This window comes from Buteo buteo, chromosome 27 (genome assembly GCF_964188355.1).
Source record: "Buteo buteo chromosome 27, bButBut1.hap1.1, whole genome shotgun sequence".
NCBI classification, from domain to species: domain Eukaryota; kingdom Metazoa; phylum Chordata; class Aves; order Accipitriformes; family Accipitridae; genus Buteo; species Buteo buteo.
In genome coordinates this window covers 12,082,025-12,108,766 of record NC_134197.1, presented here as the reverse complement: position 1 = coordinate 12,108,766, position 26,742 = coordinate 12,082,025, and the positions used below count along the sequence as shown (strand labels likewise).

Here is a 26,742-nt window from a genome sequence, read left to right as displayed (position 1 = left end):
AAATTGAGAATTTAAATACAAACATTTCAGGGCTGTGGCATGACAGTTCTGTTCAGACTTAACAATATTGTTACACAAGAATTGCAAAGGACAGAGATGGGAGAATGAAAAGGTAACAACAGTAAAATGTAAATTGATGGAAAGTCATTCAAAATGTACTGGGTTCCTCTGGAAACTTGAAAATACCTGCTTTAAGTAATGAGTTGTATTTTCCAAGTAATATTAAATGACTGTAAAAAGTAAACTGAAGAATTATTTTATAATAGTTTGAATTATTTATTTTTGGTCTTGCTTAATTTCACGTGGCTCTAGGTAAGCCGTGACCTCTTCTTACGCTATCTCTTACTAGTAGATGCAAACTTGTGCTGCCTGAAGTCTTGAATGAACTCAAATTGTGCTGTTACACACTCCTTTCAGCAGCACTTCCTAGGCTGGGTTTGGCGTATGGTGTAGTGTAGCTAGCTACACACTCCCAATAAGTTCAGAGCATGGGTAGAGAAAGTTAAAATCTTTCTGCAGAAAACCACGTGGGTTTCTAAGTCCAATTGGTCTAATCTGCCCCCAAAAATGCAGATAAGTGTGTGCAGACACACATTTATGCAACTGTACACCCAACTTTAAAAATCCACCAGCTTTATACAAGTAAGTGTGAATTAAGAAAAAAACCCCAAACAATCATATTGGGTCAGGACTTAGCCATACAGAAAACAAAGAAATGCACATTTCAATGGAAATGAATTTTAAGCATCCGATATAATGTTACAATGTTAAGCGGCTTTCCCTGAGGCTACTTCTAAGCACGAGCACAAAGCACTGAGAAATTCACTAACTGCTGTGGTGCTTACAGGAAAGCAAAAAAGTCTGACACGTTCTTGTTTTGGATTCTCTTGCTTGTAAAATCAAGAAAGCTCAGAGTTAGTCATAAAACTAAATGGGCAACCCCTTCAAAAATCTTAAATAAGTTTTACCCATTCAAATGATGTACGAAGAAATTTATAAACAGCACGGCAAGACTACTGTATTTCAGACCCAATATTTTTGGTCTTGAGTAGATTAAAACTTGACTTTCTTCTGTTCTTCACTCAAACTTTGCTTCCTTTTACACAACTAGGAAGCCATGGAAAAGATTGAAAAGCTCTGAAAAGTGTCCTGCTCTGGGCAGGAACCTCATCCATGCTATACAGTTGTATTTGGCCCAAATTTACACCATACTTAAACATGGCTTTCTTGGAACACTAAACATGCTACAAATGTGTCTACCAAATCTTTTACCTAGTTACAAGTCAGTTTTAAACATATGCCTCTATTTCAGGCTTAAGGTCTTCAAGAAAAATGACCTGCTCCAACATCAGTTATGTCCAGGGTAGAGCTGATATACATCATCAGACACAGTAAGTAGATCAGAATTAGTATTTTTTTCAATTCCATCACCTGGAACACAGTGGATAAACAAGCAAATGCTGGTAATATTACAGCAGATGCAGGAATGTTATCACTGATGCGAGTCATCTACCAACATATGATAGGCAAGTCATCTATTAAGAAAAAAATGTATTTGTGGTACATGGTATTTCTGATTTCTAATATGTTTTTTACTCAGACTTTCTTTTTTACTTTATCATAAATCCCATTTTGTAGGTGTAGCTGGTTCAGCTACAGCTACCTAAGCATTGCTAGTATGGTGCTTTCAAATATTAGTAAACTGAAGTGGGAAAGTTAAACAACTTTGAAATTGACCTTCACACTATAGAATGATCACACTGTTTTGCAGCGTTGATGGTAACAATTTGAAAGCCCTCACTAATTCACCAATTTGGACAGCTGGCTAAATGGGAGAATTATTTTGTAGGAAGTGCATTCACCATCTGCTTTATGAAACCTACTACAGACAACAGATACTTGTTCTTCATCTTATCAGACTTTACTTATTTAAAGTTCTAAAGTAGTATCACTGCAATCTCAAATGTGATGTGCAAAGTCTTTGTGCAGGAAAACATAGCTTGACAGTGTTTCTGTAAGAAATTAGTTTAACTGTTAAAATTACATATAAAGGGGTGCAGTTTTATCAGAAATTTATTATTTATTAATTAATCTGGCTTTCCCAGATTCAGATATTGACATGACTCTCAGATCACAGCTTTTCATCTTTCATATGAAAAGGATCAGACTTCTCTGTGGCATTCCACTACAACAAGACAGACAGTGCTCACTGTTAGGTCATACGGTTGCATTGGACAGTCTGAACACATCCCACCAGTTCAGCAATTATTGCATTTCAAGTTTCATTATTGCATTGGCAAGTTTGTGGGAGAAAAAGTCATGAAGGCCTCACACTGCACTTTGCCAATGCAAGTAAGCTAAATAACCACTGCAAGGCTTCTAATATGTATTTCCTTATATTCCCCTAAAGTGTACTTCAGAAAGAGTCTGCCTGAGGTACATTTAGCTGCTGAAACTTCTCTTGGAAAACAAACAAACCAACCAACCACCCCACAAACAAAAAAACCCTCAAAAAAACAGTGTACCAAAGTTTCTGTTCAAGGTCCTGTTTTGAACCCTCTTTCAACAGCACTAGAAACATACTAAGTGTGTGTCCAAAGAAGGAGGACACTTTGAACACTGTGAGCACGCTGGTACAGACTCGTTGAGTGTGATGCAGTTCCTGGAGCTCCCCATCTGTGCCATCCAGTGTGATGTGCATCAGAAAGTGGGAAAGGCTGTGCCTCCCTCTGACATCACGCTTGCACGCAGCCCTACACCACGGAAGCATCAACACTGTAAAAACGTAGCCCAGTGGATGTGTTACTTATGTTTGCAGCTGACGCAATTTCTGTCAGTTCCTGAAAATTAATGCTGCTTGGCCATGGCAGGTGCTATTCGCCCAGGAAATGGGGGAGGGAGACTAAAATAAATCTATTCAGCAAAAAATCATGGTAAGAATGTAGGTAGCTTATCTCTTATTTTCCAACTGGTTTCAACTGATTCTTTAATGAACATTAATTCCAAATGTAGATAATGGGAAACTCTGCTACATAATTTATGAATGTATTGTATCTATGATTTGTGGCTTCAATTATGGTCAGATATTTGGCTTAAGCTTTGCAGAAAGAGTAAAAACTGACCCATACCCTAAACAATGTATAGTCTAATAAGAGAATATGCAGTGGACTCTAGCAGAAGGATGAGAAGAACAGTAAGAATGTACCTGCTCATAAACCATATGCACTCAGGTGTGAAACTTTAGCATATTTTAGCAAATATATCTATAACATACTTATTGTCTCTCATAACACTACTTGTCTACCCATCATCTGTTAACCTATGCTGGGCATCACAAAGCAAATAAGGGATGATTTTGAAGCTGTCCCATGTGTATCTGGACAGGTCATAAATATGTGGAAGTACTGAAAAGAAGGTGCAGTTACTCATTAAATAGTTATTAAATAACTATCAGGAACTTATATATTACATAGTGAAGAAAGGACAGCCTGTAGCATGACTAATAGGGAAGCACTGCAGGGAGAATACTAAAGAAGAGATGACTCATAGTTAGAAAGATGGTGTAAGAAGATAATCATTGAATATTTTGACTTGATCAGAGCAAGGAGGTTAAGCAGAAACAAAGCTGGATGAAAACCAGATGTTTGCTTTTGCAAACAACTCCAGAATTAAGAAGGTTAAAAAAAGTTTGGTGTCTGATTTTTGTTTAAATAGTGAGCAGTTGAATGTGTTATTAAAGAAAAGTTTCTAAATAGAAAGTCATTGTGAATAAAAAAACTAATTATATTTTTTTAAAAAGTTGAAAAGCTGAAAAAAAGTTTTGCTTTTCCAAAGCAAACAGATTGGGAAAAAGCTAATATTTATATCTCAATAAAAGACATAAGGACTTAAAATACTTTTAGCTCCCACAGTGACAAAAAGTAAGAAGCAGAGATGTTTCTAAGGAAGAAATGGTAACACGTGTACATGAGTTGCATAGCTACATCTAGTCAAAGATACTTGGTTTACAGGTCTGCTACAGTCAGTAATGACCTTTGTATTGTCATTGTGGTTAGACTGAACCCTACAACTGAGCAGAAACAAGTTACAGACTTGTATCTTTATACTGGAGATGAACCTGAAGTGGGTAGAAAGGAAGGGAATAAGAATGAGGTTTGTGAAAAGCTTAAAAGGAAATGGGGACCCACAGAAAGCAGCTCAAAGAACAGCCAGAAAGATAGGGAAGATGGGAGTCACAGAAACTAAATCACAAGTTTTCAGTAAGGAAAATGGGATGAAATTATCTTCAAAGAGAAGAATGAATGATGTGAGAAACCCTCTATAGAATAGAATGCAGGTTGGTTTAAATCTGATGTAATTTAATCTAATACAGACTTTGCTTATCATATATACAGAAATCCATACAGCAAGAGATTTCTGAACAGTCAGTAACACAAAAGAGGTAAATCTAATAAGGATGGATGAGCTAGGAGGACATACCTTCCAAAGAAGCTAAAACCCACTGAGGCATTAGCCAAAGTTCTTATACTGTACTATTTGTTCTTGTGTTTTGGGGTTTTGTTTTTTCTTTATTACAAAGAACTGTTTACAGACAAACCAGCGTGGAATCTGGGGAAGGGAGAATTCAAGACATGAGGTACTACAAAACAAAGTTCCACATGGGGTGGTACTTACTCAAACACTGTGTTTAACAGATTGTTCTTATTGGGGTAAATGCATTCAGCTTGTTGCCTGATAGTTCACCTCTCACTTTTACACTTATGCAGGCAGTTACCTGCATAACATCTAAAATCATAGAAGATGATCTCCAAAATAAAGGCCCCAAACTGACAAAGATTTAGATATGATAATACACTATTAATGTCAGTAATATTGTTCCTCATATTTGAAGTGTATGTGCAAAAGAAGGGCTACGTTAACATGACAGAGCAAATCTAGTTGCTAAAAACTGACACAAAATATTTTCCACTTCACATTATCTGGCAGGAATCCCCCTTCACACCACTGCAACCGTAAGAAATTGTCTTTGAACTGCTTCTGAATAAAAGCCACGCACAGAGAGGTCAGTCAAACTCCTGTTTTGACTGAAAGGGAAGGGCAGGTATTCTTTTTTATTTCCAAGTCAGTGTATGATTTTAAGATTAACACCAGGTGAAGAGATTCCAGAATTTCCATGTGTTTTCTTCAGTCAGTAGCTTATTTAATACTTACTGACAAAACCAAAAAGCATAATCCCTCCTCACAGTAAGAACATCTGGTTATCTGACTCTCATCAAGTCAGTAGAAGTCTTCTGACTTCACTGGAGGTATAGATTTTTCACCACCTGAAAAACTGAGTGCCAGAGGCTGGTGCTCCCACTCTTACAGTTTCTTCCAGTGTTAGCATATCAGGGAATCAATGCTTCTATATGCAAGGGAATGGAGATGATGGTACAAAAAGGAGAGGTTATGTGTTAACCAATGCACTTCATTATTTTGAAACTTCCATATAGCAGTAAATTTTATAAAGTTAACAGCCTCTCTTTTCAAACAGTGAGTACTGTTCAGGTTCACATACACTATGCCCTAAAGGGGAATAAAGATTAAGAATAACCAAAACAAGCAGATCCTCAATAGCTTGCTAAAGCGCTATGCTGGTTTGAATGCAAGAAAGCTGGCACAAATAGGCACTTATGCAAGTACACATCACATTCTGTGTAAGACCCTTTGAAAGGTAAGAAACACAGAGCAGTCCAGTCAGGTCTTACTCAGGGTGGATGGTAGAATAAGTGAAAATAAGTGTATTATTAAATCACTTAGAACAAACAACTATTATCAAAGTTGAGCAAGTGATTTCTGTTATAAATCTGTAATTTCTATCCTATGGAAAAGATGTCTCAAAGTAGCGCTATATAATCACAAGCACTGGAATGTAAAGAGGCCAAAAATAAATTGATAGTTGTCCTGCAGGAACAATGCTATCTACACTGATTGACAAGCTTTCACCACTGCTTCTTGTCTTGAAAAAAAACCAGAACTCATACTGTGCACAGTTCCAGCCCTAATAATTCCACATCTAACACAGTTAATTACATATCCTATTAATTGAAAATCAAATTTAATCTTTTTATAGAAGGTACTATGAAATTGCAAATAGTTGTTGCCATTTAACAATTACACAGATAAAACAGACACTAAACCATCGAGAAGGCATTCATTAGACTGCAAACGGTTCTTTCAAATGACAGCAAGAAGAAAAATGATGCATCAAGATTTTATGTTCTGCATGTAATCATCTCTCCAAAGTTAAAATCCAGTAGATATTAGCTATTTAAGCCCTTAAAACTGCAAGTAAAAATGGGAAAATGTAATGTCCAACATTCCTGCATACTCCCTTGGAAATTTCCAAGAGCCTAGAAACTCCAGTGCAGGCTGCTAGGCTGGCTGCCATGGAAACAGACAGTGCTGGAAATAGGGCCGTTTCCTTTAAATTAAAAGCTGTTACACAGAAAGCCTCCCTTTCTTCCTGCCAGCTTAAAACAGCTTTTATGCAGCCAAGGTCTCTAACATGTTGAGGTTGAAACACAGAGCAATAGATGTTAACAGACCTTCTAGTTGCAATGAAGCACGGCTGCAGGAGATGAACTATTCTATTGTATCCTCCATCTGAAGTCATTTATAACTAGTTATTTGCATCAGGACTATAACATTAATACAAGTATATGAACAGCAGGGTGGCAGTAAAGTAGAAGAGAGTATTTTATCAGATGGTAGGTGGACTATACAAGTGATCTAAGCATTGGCTTTGTATTAGAATTCTGGACCAACCTCACAGCACAGGGCGAGTTACAGAATTGCAGAAATTGAGTATCAAGTACTTAACGCTGCCTCTTTCAGTTGTTACCCTTGCACCCCCAAACTCCATCTGCTTGGACTTAAAAGTTTATGTGGCATTTTCTAAACAGTCTTATTTACACTAAGTTAATTTTCCAGAGACAGATGTTTTGCTTTCTCCTGAGTTGCAATTGTTTCTCCCTCAGCTCTATATGGGGTGTTGTACTCTATTTGTAATTCATTAAATGCATTATTGAGACAAAACCAGTTAATCTTTTCAACTAATATTTGTTCTGTGAATAAAACTAAAAATTTAATAAACTGAATGTTTTGTATAGTAAGTAGAAGAAAGAGTAGGTGCTATGCAAGGTACACGTTTCAGGAAGGTTATGGAATATGGTAACCAGCTTGGACCTGGCATTACTCATTCCACACGTGTCCAAAGTCAGAAATTCGGTAACGTAGCATTCCTTTCATTTATATGGCATGTCAAAGAACGAAGGAAGGAGAGGGAAAAACCATGAAAATATTTAGCTACCTGTAATTTGTTGGAAGTGATTCTAAATAAGTTACCCCGCATTTTAAAGATAAAATGCATTTAAAATCGTGGTACTTGCCTCCCACCAGCCTGAAGATGGTGATACAGTATGTTAAATACTCTCAGTTTTAAAACAAAAATAATTAATCATTAAAGAAATCAGACATCATCTAAACATGAGTGAATATGTTATATTGGCTTCAGTCTTCAAAACTTTCACATATGCCAGGTTATCATTTAAAAAAAGAACGTATTTTACTTATTTTTACTTGGTTTTATAAAAAAATTCCTTACTTATTTTTATATACTTTTAATGTTCTTTTTTCCATTATTGTATATGTGATTTTTCTGCTAAGACTATACGCAAAATAATTAAGAAAAGTGAAACAGCCTCTGTTGCATACTCATTTTAAGCAATTATTCAGTCATACTTTCGTTTCAGCTTAGAAATGTTCTGGATAAATGTAAAGCATGTGAATGGAGACTACTGAGGGCCATTTCAGATAATCTCTTCAGAATTCTGGAGGGAAACCCTGCAGGACTTCCAAATCTTTTAAATTATACCACTGTGATTTAAAGCTTTTGTCTGTAAGCCAGTAATGATGTACACCTAACTCTTTCCAGAAGTAACATCATCATAGTGAAAGTAGAAAATGAAAAGCTAGATGGGAAAGATAGCTAAATGTAAACTTAACATTTAAAACAAAAATATAAAGCATAACAATATCGTCAGTTGAGAAGCTTAAATGACTAGGTTATATGACAATCTGTATTGTATCCTATTGCTATGGAACACGTTGCTTAGAAACAAGCCAGAACATACACGAGCCTCCAAACAAATTACCAGAATGTCTGCTGTGATGAATATATATATATATATATGTAAAAAGCATAATCTATAATTTTCACAGTTCTGTTTATATCTTCAAAATGAGAAAAATCACTACCATCTCGGGTGGAAAGTCTGAATCAACTAAAGCTTACATTTCAAGTATTCTGTAAAATTGCGTACCTTACATGTATTAACAATAATTACATTTTCTAAATCTACAAGTATTCCTCTGCTTAGTACAGTCTTACGATTTTTTAAAAAATAATTTGCATTTCCTCAAATACTACTATCAGCCAAGAAGTGTTCTGTCAGGGGACTCAGGAAACTTGGGTTTAAATTCTGCATCTACTACAGACTTGCTTTGTGATAATTTGGAGCATATTGTATTGAATGATGACAGATGATTTCCAGCCAAACCCTGTCAAGGAGGTATTACCTCCATTTTCCATGCTCTTCCTAGGCACAGTGGAGCGAGTAAACAAAATACATAACCAAGCAGATCCTCCAACTCATGAGATTACACATTAATTTAAAACACTGAGGAAGGTGGATTTACACTAAGATGCCTGATTGCAAACTGGGATGTAAGCAGTGGCATTGTGTCAACTCTGCTATGTAGACAACAACATCTGATTTCTGCAGATGCTTGCCCAGTGGATGAGTCAGATTGCTTACAGTGACAGCAAAGTCGCTGCATTAAGAAGCACTTTGCATTAAAAAGGCTGAGGTACATACATGTTTTGTTGGACACTTTGTGAAAGGAAAGAAGAAACCTCCAGCATAGCAACAAAACACACAGTGGTTTCAGAGTGTGGTGTCGTAACTTAATATGACCTAAGACAGGATTACTGATGAAAAGACAATGGTCTCTTCCTCCCTCCAACCCCAGCTGCTTCTGTTGCATCAACACTGGCAAAGACGCAGCTCATCAGGTCAGTGCTCTGATTAGGCTGAAAAGTAACACTTAAAATAAATAGTCTTCAGTAATACCTGTTCACTGATCCTACTCACTTCAGGGCTGTGTAATTACTGAAGCAAACACAAGAAAGAGGTTGGCAGTGAGCAGGGTAGGGCTGGATGAGACCACACCTACTTTCAGCAGCAGCAGTCTTAATCCTAACCTTTTATGAAACCTTTAAGAAATCTTGTAGTTGCCATAGCAGGTTTCCTTAGAACTCTTGGTTAGCCACTGCTTCCTCTAATTGGATACAGATTACATACAAAATTAAATTAATACATTGTGGCCTTGGTTTATCAAAGTATTTAAGCATGTGTTTATTGTAATGGCATTACCATATATTTATTATTCATTTAAGTGCTACACCGAAGAAGAAATTTTTGCAGAATAAGTGCTGATTTACTTATAAGACATAAAATTATCCCACTGTCATTAAAGAGACTGTTTATGGTAGATACATGAAGTTAAGAATTTTAACACAGCCTCACAGGATCAGAACACTGAATTTATAGTGCTTCCTTTATTAACTAAGACTACAGGAATAATACCTTTTTTTCCCCAGTATTTTTCTCATTATCTGTGTCTCAAAAAACATACCCAGTAGACTGCCACTGATAAGGGGTCATAAAACCACCTCTAAACACCATATAACAAAACTTAAAAAGCTTTTTTTTTTTTAAAAAAGAAAAGAACAACCAAACCCAGCAAACCAACAGTAGACTCTTAAGTCTAACATGCTACCGCAGGAGAGCAGTAGAGGTCAAGAGTATCACCAATACTGAACATGCCAGCAACAGCAGGAAATCTGTTAAAAAAAAAAAAAATTCTCATGCAATATTCATTTGATTGCAAGGGAGGAAGGGAAGAAATCCTTCCTGACTAAATCTGGTAATCTGGCAAGCTATTAACCAGACAGCATGAAGATGTTTCCAGTGAGCACCTGAGAAATCCCTGTGCTTTACTCATTCCACCCTGTATCCTGTTTCTTGCACTTGCCAGTCTCCAGTTTCTCCAGTAAAATTAAAAAGCAATACAAATCCAGGAAAGAAATTATGTTTCAAGGTGGAAACAAAATTTCCCTCCCGGTTAGTTTTTTTTCCTTAAAGTAACTTGCAGGCAACTGGTAACTTTGAAGCTCAGATTCATATATGAAAAATATAGTGCAAACAAACTAGGATCCAGCCTGCTTTTAAAACCCACCTGAGATAGCACCATACTGATTTGTTTCACCAATTTAATATTGTGTCTTCAAGAGTTCTGCATGGCCATGCACTGTTGCAGGAGCTCATCAGTCTTTATATTAAAACAATTTAGGGTGCAAGGCAAGACCTCATAAATTCACTTCACTCCTCAGATACTGCAGCCTGAGTATATTCCTAATGTATGCATTGTTGATGATACTAACTCTTTCTTACTAACTGTATGCACAATGATGTCCTGATTTAAGGCTTTTCACTTGAATTTTCTAAATGTTTTGGCTACTTAGTTGACTTTAGAAGTCAATGCTACAAGAAAAAGCTGTTTAGTTAGCACAGTATGGTTAGCATCAGAGCCAAAAAGTATTTTTGTTCCTTGCTCATACAAAACAGATCTGATAAATCTGATAAAACAGATAAAATTAAGAGCTGCTTTCACAGAACAGTCAATATGTAACAATAACATATGAGTTGTTTACAAGAAAGTAGGGTAATTAGGATTTCCTCCTGTGCTATAGGATTCTATAATGTGTACCTTCTAAGAGTATTCATTAGCCTAAGCAAAGAAAAAAAGTCATCCTTGTAATCTAACCTCCCAGTGCCCTTAATATTAATTTGCTGAAGACAGTGTTGGGATTTGTGTTTCCACCAGAAGTCTCCTTCCTTACAAAGAAATACTACTTAAAAAAAGAACTGCGCCTAACAATTACGATAAGGTACTCATTGCTGAAATAAGCACACAGTACTATCTCAGGATTTTAAGATTATCAAACCTGTGCAAAATATATTATGAAGATTACGTTTTTCATTTTTGCAGTTTTAACCATTCACAGATGGTATTCGTAAGTATTTTTGTGTCCTAACAAAAAAAGGGTTGATGATTCAGGTGGCAAAACCAGTCACATCATCATTTGAATTAAAGGAAAAAGAAAGGGGATGGGGAGAGAAGGGAGGAGACGGGATGACAAAAAACCAGAGACAGAATGCCACAAGCTAATTCAGAATATACTGTTCTGTAAAATAAGAAGTGTTTTAATGTTATTTATAGTGTTATTTAAATAGGATGAAATTAACAACTAAAATTGAATTTTTAAAAATCTACAAAATACCTGAACTACATATTTCCTAACATTGTAAATTGAAAAGGTGAAGCTCTGTTTTAGTCTCTCTAGATGCAAATCAAGCAGATTTGCAATGTTTTCAACAATTCATTCTATATAGTACAAGAAAGAAAATGCCTGTTTTTTCTAAGCTTTAGAAGGAGGAAAGGCTGGAAGAGGAGATCCTGTAGTCACTCACACTCTCAAAAAGAGGTTCATTATTTTAACTATTAGGTTGCCAAACTTAGAAGAGAGAAAAGGATAAGCAATATTCACTGGGGAAAAGTGAAAATTGAGAACAGGTATTAAAACAGAGAAAAGGAAGCAAAGATAGTGATTGTGGAAAACAATTATATCTTCTTTTATATATTGAATGATTTAAACTCTAAAATAGTCACGAATTTAGACTGGAAGAGTGTCCCATAACTGCAGTTTTTTTGCTACTCTGACAGACCGTTACTATTGTAATGTACATTCTTTCATCCACTTTCTACATAACTGACATATTCAAAGACTGAAGATAATCATTATTGTGGTTACTTATTAGCCCACCTACACTACCCACCATGCTAGTTTTTTCACATCTTTCTCCCCTGTGTTTCTCAGTAGCTTAGATTAGTTAGGGTTTTTTTCCTACAGTATTTCCTACAACAGTATGCTTACTCCTCTGTCCCTCTCAACTTGCTCGCCTTCTTTCTTTGTTCCTGTGGCCCCACAGAACTTCAGATGTAGCAGCAGCAAGTTTAACTGGGCCTGTTTGGAGTTGCAAGGCAAACACCATGAAAAAGAAGCCACCATTGGCCCTTTCTCTTCGATCACTGTCTTTCAATCAGTACTCTCTTTTTGTAAAGGAAGTAGAACTGTTATGCTCTCAGCCACAGCCACGTGCACCAATACTCAACTTATTATCTCTCTTTCCAATCAACAAGAAACCTTTGGTATCAGTACATTATATACAAATCAGTGTTTTCCCTAGCCCTAGCTTAGAGCTAAATAAAGGGTTTTTTTAAAAAATAAACTGTCAGTTGCTGAATTCAAGAATTAATATGGGCTATCTTTTCACTACTTGAAACATTATTAAGACCCAAATTTAAAAACAAACAAAACCCCCAAACAAATCGAGCATTTAAATTCTGAGAAAGGCATGATCTTATGTAGAAGGGGGAAAAACAGCAGTCTTGCCACAACACCAAGGAAGAAATCTCTGAACCACCAGACGATCCAGAGATATCTGGAGTAAAAGCCAAGGCAGAGAGCTGTAAAAGGAAAGAAGGGATTTTGTCTACTACAAATAGTTTGTTTCCAATTGATTAAGAACTTGGAGTTTGAGTCTTAAACTGCAAAGAGCCTGGTATGTTAAAATATATCAGTTAAACTGTTCTATGCAGGGCTGGCAGCTAACCTCGAGAGGTCTCTTCCTTCTCCTCCTTAACACCGGCCAGCTAGAAGAATACCTCCAGCTAGGAGGAGTAAGACAACTTCCATTTCTCAGCAGTACTATTGCTACAGCCTAAAAAATACTACTTTAAATGAATCTGGTATAGTACCATTTGTCAGCTTTAAATAATGCTCCAAATATCCTCTATATTATTGCTATTTTACAAACTAATGCTTCTGTATTATATCAATTTAATGCACAGTCTAAAAAACAAACATTTAAGAAGACATAACATTATTTGAAAAGCATACATCTGGAAAGCAGAGTCAAATCTAATTTAAAGTATGAGGGCAGAAGGGAATTCTAGAGAAAGACAGTAGCCGAGAAAAGCACTGTTGAAAATGAGGTAGTAATACATGTCTAAAACTAAAGGTTTGTGGGGTTTTACTTTTAATAGTGTCATATTTAATGACATTTATTTCATTATATTTTTTTCCACAGTGGCATTTTGAAGCATTTTGTGCAATATTCACAGGACAATTTCAGAGTACTTAATTAATTCAGCACTAAGTGCAACTCTGAAAAGAGTACTTAATCACTCATTTTTCTTCATACTACAATTTCTATCAAGCTATTATCATTATTTTAATAGCTTCAGGTAAATTCTAAATTTAGCTTTTAGAAATTTTTTTAAGACAGAAAACCATACCTCATTTAATGTACAAAAATTCTCCCTGACATATAGCATTACACCACCAATGCTGGTGAACTGAATCTGCCCAGTACTTCTGCATTTTCTGTCCCCCAACCAGCAAGTGACTGACCTTCCTTGAGACTTTTCTGGCTGTTCAGCTCAAGGCATTCCTTCTCCTTCAGTGGCTTAACATCTCCTGCAGGTAAAATCTCAGAAAAGCCCTGTTGCTGCTTCTTGGAGCTATCGATCATGATGAGAATCCTTTAGAATAGCAACATCCAGCATAGGAAAAAAAAATATTAATTTGTCACTAAGCAGTACACTGCTGTCCCGAACACCGCTTCCAGGTCCTTGCTCCTAATAAATGAGCAATTGTGCCTTTGTGCAGCCGAAAGCAGCCATCATCATCCTTCACTTTCTAGGTTGACCTGCAGTATGCTCAGACTGCTTTAGAGCCTGTAACTCACTCAGACAGCAGGCACAGAGCATGTGAAGCAGAACTCCCAAATCCCACCTCTTTTCCCAGACAACCACTCCCCCTTTTCCTTCAGTTACGCTTGCTTCCTCTGCACATTCGTGTTTCAATATGCAGCTTGATGGTCAATCATCTGACAAAGAATGAGTCAAGCAGTTAAAAATAAATCCAGCAGTCACTGAAGGAGCAGCATTTGCTGATACCTAAGACAAACTACTGCTGAGGACTCTCTCCCTTTTTGCCCCTTCCCCCACTACTCTGAACACTGCTGCAGGCAGCAGAAATACTTCATCTTTGCCTGGCACATTCGTTACTCATTAAGTTTCACCAGTAAACAAAGCTGCACATTGGCATTTGAAAAAGTTATGTTGAGGAACCTTCCCACCCACCCCAGCCCCAGGTCTTGTTTCAGACATTTATCTAGCAGAGGTAATGGGAAAACCAGTCATTATTTCCATGTCTTTCCTTGCAGTATAAGGATTCTGTTCCTTGTTGTAAATAGCTAAAACCCAAGTATTTTATTATTTTCCTTTTTGCATTACAGTTACACATCTCATTATTCCCAGCAGTTTCAGGAGTATTTCCTCCCACAGCTTCTGATCTGCCATTCTCTCCAGCATATCACATTTATCTTACGTGAGTCATCAACTTCAGTATCAACCGGGAAGATTCTGGGGAAATGGATCCCCTCTAATTATCTGGCACTGGCCATGAGGAACAGCAGACTAGTTTGCATTTCATGTAGAGAAAATAAACTATATGTAATTTTAAGTAGTCACTACCTGTCAACAAGTAGCTCCAGCAGGTGCATCTTCCCCTCCCTTTGGCCTAAAAATGCTATCATTATACTTATTTTCCACACCCCTACTTCATATTTTAAATCCTTCGGCCTGAAATTATAAGAGACATCTCCAGTCAGAAAAACTCTTTCACTTTTATGGCATCAGATTTGAAAAGATCTATATACAATACCAAACACCCAATGAAGAATTTTTAAAAGTGGAAACTAGGAAAAATCATCTTTCCTCTTTGGATCTTTCTACAAGACAATCATTCAACACCGACTCTTCACCTTAACAATGCACTCCCGGGGCAAGCATTGATACCACGGGGAGCGGGGCTGTGTGACACAGCCAGCAGGACTTGAAGGCCTCTCCCCATCTACCTACTGCTGGGAGAAGGGAGACCTAGATCTACTCAGAACTGCAGATTCAAAGGAGTCACAAGCTTACTAGGCTATATCAGCTTCTTGACTTCTAGAGGAGCTGAAAATACAGGCAAAAGAAAACTCTTGCAGCATAACCAAGTTGAGGCAGCTCTCCCAACCTAAGGATTTGTTGTTTGCACATCATTTGTATAAAAATTACCAGCTTAAATTAGATTTTGCTTAAATACAAATTATAGACTATTCCAATACATCTGCTTTTGCAGTGATTTTTACTGAATGCAAGAAAAAAAAAATTACCGTGGAAGAACTCCTTCATAAATCAAATGAACTTCCTCACTGCCTGCAGCCAGAACACTTACTATGCATAAGAAACAAAATTCATGTTGAGAAACTCCACACATTCAGGAAAAAAAAATTCCAGACAAACAGAATACAAACACAAACTGCTTAAGAAACCTATATGAAAATCTGAGACAGTCAATAAATAGAATCTTACAAAGTTATGGATATACCAGATTATAACTCCACATTTTTCTTGTGCCAACAGAGAAGTTAACAGTTTGGACGCATTAATTATATTCTAACAGTATAACAATATGTAACAGCAGAAATTGTTTTATGGGAAGGGTACAGTGCACTTCATGCATTTTCTGAAAAATCAGTACTTTGTTCTGAAGCTCTTTCAAAATGATTCAGAGAACAGAGTATTTTGAAATTAAAAAACCCAACATACTAATAAGGAAGTGTGTACTTAAAGAATCCAAGGAGTAATATATTTTCCCTCAAATGTCATAGTTCTATCCATGCCTATCTGTTTATAGTGCTTTATATAAATTAAGAGTGTCCAGTGCTTCAGTGAATGCTGGATCACAGTAAGAGCAGTTGGGTAACAGCAGTTCAAGCCTTCATGAACGTTTCTCACCTGCTGAGAAAGATGAGCTTTAGTAGCATGGAGTTCCTGCTGCCCACTGCTCCCCTTTTTCAAGGGTACCCCCTCCGCAGCAGAATTTACAGAAATGAATATGCTTATGCTTCAGTCACTTGGAGTTAAGCCTAATATTTTGCTTCAGATTCACCTCCCAGTTCAATACAAGCTAACATACAGATGAATATTTTAAAACACCTTTAAGTCCAATCAAAATCTCAACAGTAATTTGCAAATAACTTTATGAAGAAAAGCAGGAATCACAGAATTTACAGAAAATAAGAATGATGAAATTCTTGTGCAGATTAGGAGAGATGAATGATCAAAACAATGCTGCGTATTTTCCATATAACCAAATATTGTAGTTGCCAATAAATGCTATACAATATTGAATAGTTGGGGCTGGGGCAGACGTTAACAACTGAAGAGGAAAAGACACTTTGGAAGAAGAAAATAGTTTTTGTTAGATGCAGTTATACTGTGAATATAAAGAATGCCTGGACATTCTGCCCAAGGAACAGTTTCTCATAAATCCCTATACAGAGAATGACATTTATCCCCCACATAATGAAAAAAGGCTCGTAGTCCAACATCGTCTTGTTTTCCCAGCAGTCTTGAATAAACATTAATCCAAGCTCAACTGATAATTTGGATATACTGATTACTTTAGTGATCAACAGTATAGTTCTATTATTTTTAGTGATAAGGCTTCAAAGAAAAAATAATCACTGTGTCTCAACATGTCTATTAGAAAAGTCTAAAATTCTGAGACAGTTTCACTGGCACCTGGGGGCATCTCACAACTGCCGGCTCAGTAGCTGTAGTTGCAGCACTGTAACATGGGAAAAGTGCATGTTTTTATGAGCAACTTTCTCACATTCCTAAGAACGGTACTAGAAGGAACAGAAACAGCTGGTTAGCACATTCAAGTACTAAATTCATCTGCTAATCAATGATACTCAGTTGTTCAGAGGTGTCTTCCAATCACGAGCAGGTCCCATGTGAATCAAGGCAAAGTGCCTCCTCATAATCCCCAGAGAGCCAATCCACCTGCCATTTAAGAGCTCCCTTTTCCCTGCTAAATGAAATAAATTCGTAACTCTCCTAGAACAGTTCACATATGTTCTTACCTTTGACTGCTAAAGCACTAACACCTACTTCTCAGATTTACTTATGCACTTGCAAATCCGATAGTAATTTTTTAAGCTCTTGCAAAATAGCAGAAGCCCTGCCATTGGCCACCAACACCACGTTGATACTTTAAACATACTTCCTGTGTCTGGATTATATCTGTCTTGAAGGTCATTGTTTTGACAGATAAAAACAGCTTTGTACAGCAGTTACTTTCATTGTTGGTTTTGAAGTATGCTAATTCCACATTTATCTTAAAAAAAACTGGTGAAAGACTTCAAGGGCGGGAACTTAATACTTTCCCATTCAAATTACTCATTTTGTCCTATAACAAAAAATCCTCTAGAATAAGTATTAGTGAAACAATAGGAACTTGTTTGTTCTTTGACCACTCTTTAAAGCCTTTTCTCTATTTCAGCAGCTATACGGTAAATAGAACACAACCCATGAAATATAAAATACATACAAAAAAAGCTTGGGATCTTTCAACTCCACTCACAGTTTGGAAGTGCTTTTGTGTGCAGTTTCTAAAAGGCAGCTGGAATTTGGATTGTCATTGGAAATTAATGGCATTATTAAAAAAAACAGGCCAAAAAACTTTTTCAAATTGTGAAATTTTCATCTTGTCTTTCTGACTGTGTACTTAAATACAGAAGGTTTCATAATAAAGGAAAGAGAACTACTCATTTCCAAAGAAAACACTGGATGTATAACCTCTCCAATTTGAACATGTACCTGTTTCCAAAGAGCAATTTTTAACAGTACAAATAGCTAAATGACACTGAGGATCTTACAGAAACCTATAATGAGCTAGAAACAAAACTGTGCCTGTAACACTAGTTTCTATCAAACAACAAAACATAAGTATGTATCTCTTTCAGCTAAAAGAAAATCTTAAGTGGTGCATGTGGTATCTTTCAATTACAGGCTTAAACCCAATTACAAACAGCATCAGTGTATCAAAACCAGAAGCTGAAGTAAAAGATACACAACACCCTTATCGTTTCAATAAAAATTAAATCTGTTGGAATTCACATCATCTTCAGAGGGTAGAAGTACCTCTCATTTTAATTTCAATTTATTTAAGTTATATATATTGTATACAAGTGGGTGAAATGAAGAAAAAAGGCTTCAGAACGGAACATCCCTGTCAGTTCCATAAACTGTAATCCAGTAACTTCTCATTTATTAGCAATATATTGCAAGAGTTTTTCATAAACGTTTGCTTTTAATTTAAGGTAATAAATGTTTTTTCTTTCCATCCTCCTGCAACACAGACTTTCAAGTTCTGCCAACCTTCAGCCTACAGAAAATGCATTATTTAAAAAGAGGAGGTGCCTAATAGATATTCGCCAAAATCACAACGTACAGGATGAAACAATGCAGCAACATTGTACCCTCCACAGTGCCTGCTTGTCTGCCACTCAGAATAGTCCTGTTATCTTTTTAAGTATCAGTGATCTGGTGAGTGAGATCAGTAACTGCAAGCAACTTCACAACCTCATTAAACATGAAGTAACTAAGCTACAATTGCTTTAACAGTACATTCCAACTCTTCACATCATATGGAGCTCATTCCTTTGCAATCCCATTAAAAAAACCAACCCAAATGCTACAGATGAACTTAAACTCTAGGAAAAAAAAAAGAAAAAAAAGAACAATCTTACGTATTTAATTTATTTCACCACCACAAGACTTTGAAGTGGGGGAGGCGAAGCCTAATTACTCCAACATTTGTTTCATCTTGGCTTTATGCACACCTTAATGAACTTCTTGGTCCTTTATATTGTCTTAGGATAATCCAGTTCTTGATCATGGTGTAATAATTTCTTCACATAGGAAAATAGTGCTCTGACTACACAAACTAAAATATTCATTTAAATAATCCCTGTTATAATTTATTCTATTATTTCTTTAAACACTAAGAATGTTACCTCAAACTGTTAACTTAAGGGGTTTTGTTTTGGGGGCTTTTGTTTGTTCCCCTCCTCTGCTCCGCTACTTGCAATAGGTTTCTATTCTGCCTTGGTTTGTTAAAAAAAAAAATTCTATACCAGTACATTAAGCTCTTTGCTTTGAACACTTAAGACATTTGTCAAAAGCTCAGCAGTAAATCTCATACAGTCTTATGCTTGTATTCAAGATAAATATACAAACCCCAAAGCATTGAAGTCTCTCATCTTCATATTCTTTTGGTAGTAAAACATCAAGTATATCTTCTATTTGTCTTTTTTGAAAAGTCAAGTGAAGAATTTGAGTAATTTTTGAAATAGCATTGTGTACTATGCTGTGACTAAGGAATTACCTCAGAAGGACTGGCGATTTCTGCCTATATTCTCCACCATTGTGGTAACAAAGACCCAAACAGCCCAAATTATGGTCACCATCTACCTCAGTTACTCTTCCCAGAAAAATCCCAAACACTCACAGTGATATCAAATTTATAACTCTCCATGTTCTACTTCTTTTCTCCCACTAAAACCCGCACAAATTCCTTTTAAGGGAGGACATATGTTGGCACTGTTCACTGTTTAAATTAAAATTCCCTACCATTCAGCCTTGCCCATATATACATCTAAACAAATAAATAAATAAATAATTTTTGAAGTATATTATAAAATACATAAACATATATTTTTATATATATGTTTAACTGCACATATACATATATAATTTTTTTAAGGACAATATTTGGTCATCCACCATGCTACCTATGATTTGCAAAAGGCACATGTAATAAGTACTGCACATCAATTACCAGTTCTGTTTGTACTACATTACCTTCTTGTAGTGGCTGATCACAAGCTAACATTGCAACAATAACATATGCAGCTAGGATTTAGTTCTAACAATTTAAAAAAATTATACAGTGGAATTTAAAATTAACTCAACATTCTTTTCTAGCTATGCATTTAGTTATCCACAAGGAATTTCAGGAAAAAAAGTCAGAATAAGACAGCTTGATCAAGAGATCTCATTAAAGGAAAACATACTTTCCGTATCTCCTGTAATCACTCAAATGCCAAGCCCTCTAACAGGACCTTTTCATATATACCAGATGCCTTAAATTGAGTCAGTCACAGGTCATGTCTCCCATGTTAATCTCTTCACAATAAGCAGATAATTTAAGAAAAAAAATTAAAAAAAAAAGATCTATAAATCAAACTAAAATGATGGAATGTTTGTTTAGAAGTTTACCAAATGGTATGACCCTACTGGAATTCTTTCATGTAGCCTGTGAAAATGTCAGAATATATTCCATTTAAGAGGTCACAGTCCCTAGAGAGCTCTGAGTTTTGGCCTGTATGTCTTTTCACATGCTTTAATATTTGAAAATCGTTCCTTGTAGACACTGACTGATGCCCTGGGAATGCTAGGATTGTGGGAACTGGCAGTACCAATGACAAAGACAGACTTACTGGGAAATCAGTACCTACTCAGTTTGCTCTCTCATCTCATAACAGATAAGACAACATTCAAATATTTACAGGGAGACCAAAAGAATCCATACATTAAAAACCATGTTCTTTCTATGGACACTGTTTGTTTAAAAGAAAAAAACCCCAACAAACAAACTCCAAAAAAACCCCACAGCACCCCAAAAAAAAACCAAAACACAGAGACAAATATGTATTAACTACAATACGCTGAGTGTTCTTACAAAGGATTATTTAGTAGAATATTTGCACTGGATGTTCCATGGACTATTAAAACCTTAAAGGAAAGACAAACCACAAAATCACTGAGGTTGGAAGCAACCTCTTGAGATCACCTAGCCCAACCGCCTGCTCAAGCAGGGTCAGCTGGAACAGGCTGCCTAGGACTGTGCCCAGTCAGATTTTTAATATCTCCATTCTGGGTAACCATTCTTCTACACACACACACACACATTATATATACACTATACTATATACACACACAGACACACACTTCTCTATTGTAAACTTATATAAATTATATACTACTTCTATAACTACATAGGTTTTTTTAGAATATACTTACTTTGAAGTTTTGGAGGGTTTTTTGTTGTGTTTTTTTTGGGGGGTGGGAGGGTGGTGGTGTTAATCAGAATATCTGTATGCTGTTTTCCAGATCTCATTGCTTTCAGCTTAGTGACTATGAAACTACTGAACTTGACATTTCGAATTATTTTCTGTGCCAATCTATTACTTTAATCAGAACTAAATTTTCCATTTGTTGTTCTCTAGTCTTCCCACTAGCCATCTTTTCCCCACTTTATCTCTCCCGATTCTCAAGAAAATAACTTCTAAGCACAGTAACCTACCTATATAACATTAGGAGATGAAAGAACATGCCTAATTGCTGATCTTAAAAGAGTAGAAAAAAACCCTGTCATACACAGATACAAGGAGAATGTCTGGAATTTACCTGATTCCCTAGTATCAACTTTGCAGCTTCAAACCTATTAACTGCACAGAGGATTAAGAATTTGTTCAGAAGCCATAAAACTATGCCAAGAATGCATGTTACCAGTGCTACATAATGAGGGAGTGGAAGATAAGAGATAACAGGCAAACTAATATACCCACAACTCTTTTAGATGCCAGAAAAATTCCCTTGGTTCATCATATTTATTTAAGTAATATCATTAGGTTAAGTGTGATGTAGATTTCATTCAGTTATTTTGAGAACCGTCTGTCTCCCAGCTGGCTTGACTGGTCCCTTAGGAGGACTGAATAGACACCATTTGGAGTATTTGGTTTTGGTTTGGTTTTTTGGGTTTGTGGGTTTTTTGTTTTGGTCGGGGGGGGTGGGCAGAGTGTTTTGCATCTTCACCTTAACTCACTAGAGTTCCCCACAAGCTCTAGTGGCCCCATAGGAAGCTGTTATTCTCATCAGACCTTCAGTGCTTCAAGGTCTTTGCTCCTGAGTGTCATCGTTCTTATGCAGCCAGAGGCACTAATTTCTTCTAGTAGAGATTTTACCAGTCTTGCTTTTACTTTAAGGTGTTTACTGCCCCAAGGCTTTTTTCCTGACAAAACTTCCAAGACTCTTAGCTCTTTTCTCAATTAGCTCAATTCTGCTGTAGAATATTAGCTGCTAGCCATCGAAGAGCGAGATTTAGCAGATAGCCATGGTGGGCACATGACAACCTTTTCTACCCTCCTCGAGTACAAGATACACAACCCCAAACAGAACCAGAATGCGATCCCATGTCTACTCTGGTCTGAGTTTAGAGAAGCAGACACCCATTAGCTGGAACAAAACTGTTTCTCCACACGATGCAGAGGATAGAGAACAGGCACACTCAGAATCTGAAATCATTTGTAGCCAAGACAAAGAGCTGAAACAAGCCTACAGAGTGCTAAAGGACAGTTAACGGCCCGTATAGGAGCCAACCAGTTACCCACCTGTTTTACAAGAATATAGCCAGGCTCCCATCTGTGGATGACAACTGCACAAGAGTAACTTACATGTCTCTTTCAGAAACTAGTAGCCACTTTCACAAGGAGTTTCTGGCACAGTGGGCTAACAAAGCCAAGAGAGATTGCTGTAAAACGTAGAAGCCAGGACCTTTTAATTTTACATGTACCTTGAAACAACTATGATTGCATGGCTCCTGACACCCAGACCTTCACACCTACCTGTACCAGCCAAAGTGGCATGGTCACCAATTCTGAGAAAGTACTAATTCAGCATGCAAAAAGCTTTGCTCATCCAGTATTTCTTTTTTTTGATGGTATCTGCATGTGCAATCCCTTCCCACCCTTTGGCTCTGAAACAGCAAGTTGGAAGGATGCAAGCAGCATCATTCCCATCCACCCTCCTGCTGTCAACAGCAGACAGCCTATCCTTCCCTCCCTTGCCACCTCCTGGCTCTCAGACAGAAGCTTGTGAAACTGTGGTACAGTGCGTGGGTAGCATATTGTTCTGACTAGTACTTCAGCTGTGCCATGCTGCCTGCTACTCTTGTCATTCTTCCTCTACTGCAGTCCAACTAAACAACACCTAGTCATCAATTTTCTCCCTCCTGCTCCCAAAGACGACCCTCATCTGCGTCACTTTTCTCCTCCAACCACTGTCCTTCCTAAGGACACAGCATCTTGACTAAGAAAGCAAACCACAGTGTACACAACCTAGCGTTCTTCAGGCAGGGATGCAAACCAAGAGCCTCTTAAGGCCACAGCATTCTGTTTCCCAACCTCCATTCACATGAGGAGCCCAACTGCTTACATGACAGACGTGGACTATACACCAGTGGTTGCTGTTAGACTGCCAGAATCACAGGCATGTCTTCAGTGTCCACTCTGTAGGTGACAAGTATGAAAAGCAAAACCAATGAAAAGGTAACTTCTGCTGCTTTTTGGCAAGTGCAACAAGAGTTGGCCTCCAGAGAACAGGCACAATAATACACTGCAATAAACAGGGCACAAATTTACATGATCAATGGATTGCACGTATTGCCTAATTATCCAGAAAGATGCAAACTAATGAGAAACTGAAATTAATTTCATTAGTAATCCAGTACTGCCCACAGCTGTTGACTTAAAAACAGCTCAAAAGAAAAAAGGGAATCTTAAAATTGTGACAGTCCAGAAGGCCAACATACCACATCCCTGGAAAGATGTACCTTTGTTATTACACTTAACTACTAACACAAGGTTACCTTCTACAAACAGTTTGTTGTTCTGACCTCAAATAATTAAAAGTGTTTGCTTTAGAGATGGTTCAGTTGAAGTATTTCAGCCCCACAATAAAACCTTTATCTAGCAAATCAGCTTGAACACTCCCATTACTTGCCCTGGTATTAAAATATGAAACATTAATTGGTTAGTATTCGTGTTTCACAGACTTTTTATGATGGAAGACATCTGTCTGAAAAATGACATTTGAGAAGACAAGAATATGTTGCTGCCCTCCTCTCTTTCTCAGTCTCCAAAGAAATTATCTATTTGTCTTTATTCAGGGAGTAAACACCTGCATGTAGTAAATGGCTGCAGAAGCTGAAGATGCTATTGCCCTCCAACTGTTTGTTATTGATCCTCTACTGGAAGTTACAACCTCTTCAACAGAGTTGACAGAGCATATAGGTGTGCCTTTGTCAACTCAAGGGACAACAGTTCCACTGGAGCTTAATCTAAACCATGAATCTTGCACCAAAAAATACTGAGCTATGCTCACCTGAACTCTTATGCTAGCTTTGCTGTATGACTGTGATCTCCAGGGGCAGACTGGGCAGGGGAAGAGGAGTAAAATATAAAAAAAAGGACAAAGTAGTAACATCTCAAATGACTGTTGGCTCACCAGGCATGTGCTTGCAATTTCATTGTACATTTCTGTTACCCTGGTGTGACTACCTCCATGGTAAACAAAACCAAACCAAAGCATAAGCCTCCCACACTTCTAGTGTCATTGGAAAAGCTTGAAACACCATTTCTGTACTAACTTGCGGAAGCCAGCCTAACAACACTATGCAGAACAATACTAGAATAATTCACCCATCTACTGGACTACTGCCAAAAGACTCATTCAAGTAAACAAAAGGTTTAAAGGATCACTACCAAAGCTCACAGAAAGCATAATGCTTCCTGCGTAAAAATATTCAACAAAAAACCTTAAACATTTCAGAATTTTTTTATTAAGTGCCACTGTATTTCTGCGTACTGAGATCTCTTGTGCTTACAGACTTATAAAATAGTGACATGTTAACATATTCCTGAAGAAATTCTGTTTTGGTAAAAAGTAAAAACAAAGAGTAAGTATTAAAGCTACTTTTAATATGAATCCATCAAGTTAAATTTTACTTTTACAAATTTTCTTCTGACTTTCATCATTTCTACAAAAAATTTACCTTTAACCAAATTAACCAAAACTACTAAATCTGAAATTATAGGTGTGCGATAGTTTGGGTGCTCTGGAGGATGACAGTGCCCAAACCTCTTTTTGCTGTTCTGAGAAAGCAATCTGAACACAAACATCCATTTCTTCCAGGAACAAAAGCAGCCAGCCAGTATAAAGTCAGATTTTGTCAGCTCTTTCACATAAGGACAGGAAGAGAACTAGGAGGCTCCTCTTAAGTTCATTTAGGAATTATTTAAATACTACTAAAGTAGCATTCCCTCAGTGGCAGGATACTTAAACAACACTAGAAAGATCTAGAACACCAAAAAGGATAGGAAATTGCACCAGTGTCCACCAAACACTTCTTTATCATGTCTGTCAGACTGTATTCCTCCAATTGCATGATTTCTCAATCTGCCTTGCAGATTGTTGAGCCTTTTCCTTTTCAAAAGCAATAGGGTTGTGCTAATAATGGCCTTGAAAACAATGCCTAACCTTTTGGCCAAGCCCAGCCAGATGACTTAGTCTTGTCACAAAAGACACATATGAAGAGAAGCCATGGCCCATTATGTGAACTTCATACAATCTCTTCCTCAAAGACGACATTAAAATCTTTGTGGGAGGCCTGATACTTACTATGGACAGATGCTCAAAAGTATCCTAAGTCATAAGAGAAATTATGATAAATAATGAGGATTAACAGGGTAATGGTTCATAAGTCAACTGAGACTTAAGAGGAGAGTGAGAGGCACAGCAGAGTGAGAGGCAGCTTCTCAAATTATTCATTTCCCCTCCGCCACTTTATTTACGAAAATCTCCTTGTTATTTCAAAAAGCCAGAGCCCTTAAGCATTAAAATCATCTGTTGCTGCCTTTTCTTTGGAAAATAAACAAGAAGCATATTATATATGAAGACAATACAAAACCTACCTATACATTATTTTATTAATTCATGAAAGCACAAAAATACTTTCAAGTTATGGGAAGAATGCCTAAGAAAAGAAACAACTGTCCAGTACAGAAGAAGTAAAAGTGAAAGACTAAAGAGCAAACATGAGTAAGTTTAGCACCTGAAGCTGCATACCTCATTTTACTGCTTGTTTGACAATTTACCTTTATTAGTAAAAGCAGGAAGATAAAACAATTAAGTCTTAATATTTATTGCCTTCACTTAAGACAAACATAGCAAGGTTTGTCAAAAGAGAAATCGATGAACTTGCCATCTTATAATGGATTTTTCCTATTTAATTTAGTGCATTCTTGTGGTAGTAGTCTTCAGAATTTAAAAGTTTGAGTCATTTAGACTCAACACCTGTGTCATCCATTTCAGTTTTACAGGCAATTAAAAAGAACAAATTTTCCAGATGTATAGTTACACACAGGATGCAAAAACCCCCACTACATTCTCTTTTTGATAAGGTCTATAAGTTAAGTGTTGACATTTTTTAGCCTCATTATGAAATAGCTTTCTTTAAATACATATTTCTGTTGCTTCATTGATAAAAAGGTAAAATGTTGTAAGCTATCTTAAAACAAGCTTCTGGTATAGACATGCCTATTATCAATTTAACATCAAATAGTAGCCAACAAAACCCAATGTCTCCCAAGTACAATTCTTTTTTCTGCCTTACAAAAAATAATTCGTAAGGATGTAGAGCCAAAAATATTAATAAGTTAGCTGCAGGTCCCTTAGTTTAAAAGGCTTTGAACATATTATATCAGTTAACACAGT

General features: G+C 36.8%; 1 protein-coding gene across 3 annotated transcripts in view; it reads right to left on the bottom strand.

Moving 5' to 3' along the window:
* The window catches only part of MRTFB (myocardin related transcription factor B), an 84,928-nt gene that overhangs the window by 33,617 nt on the left and 24,569 nt on the right, over positions 1-26,742 (bottom strand). The window contains exon 3 of one of the 3 annotated variants that reach the window (XM_075058628.1): positions 13,640-13,770. The exons of the other annotated variants lie outside the window; for them this stretch is intronic. Coding sequence (XP_074914729.1) covers positions 13,640-13,760 — 121 coding nt within the window. The 5' untranslated portion in view covers positions 13,761-13,770. The remainder of the gene's footprint in view (positions 1-13,639; positions 13,771-26,742) is intronic. 3 annotated transcript variants of the gene reach the window in all.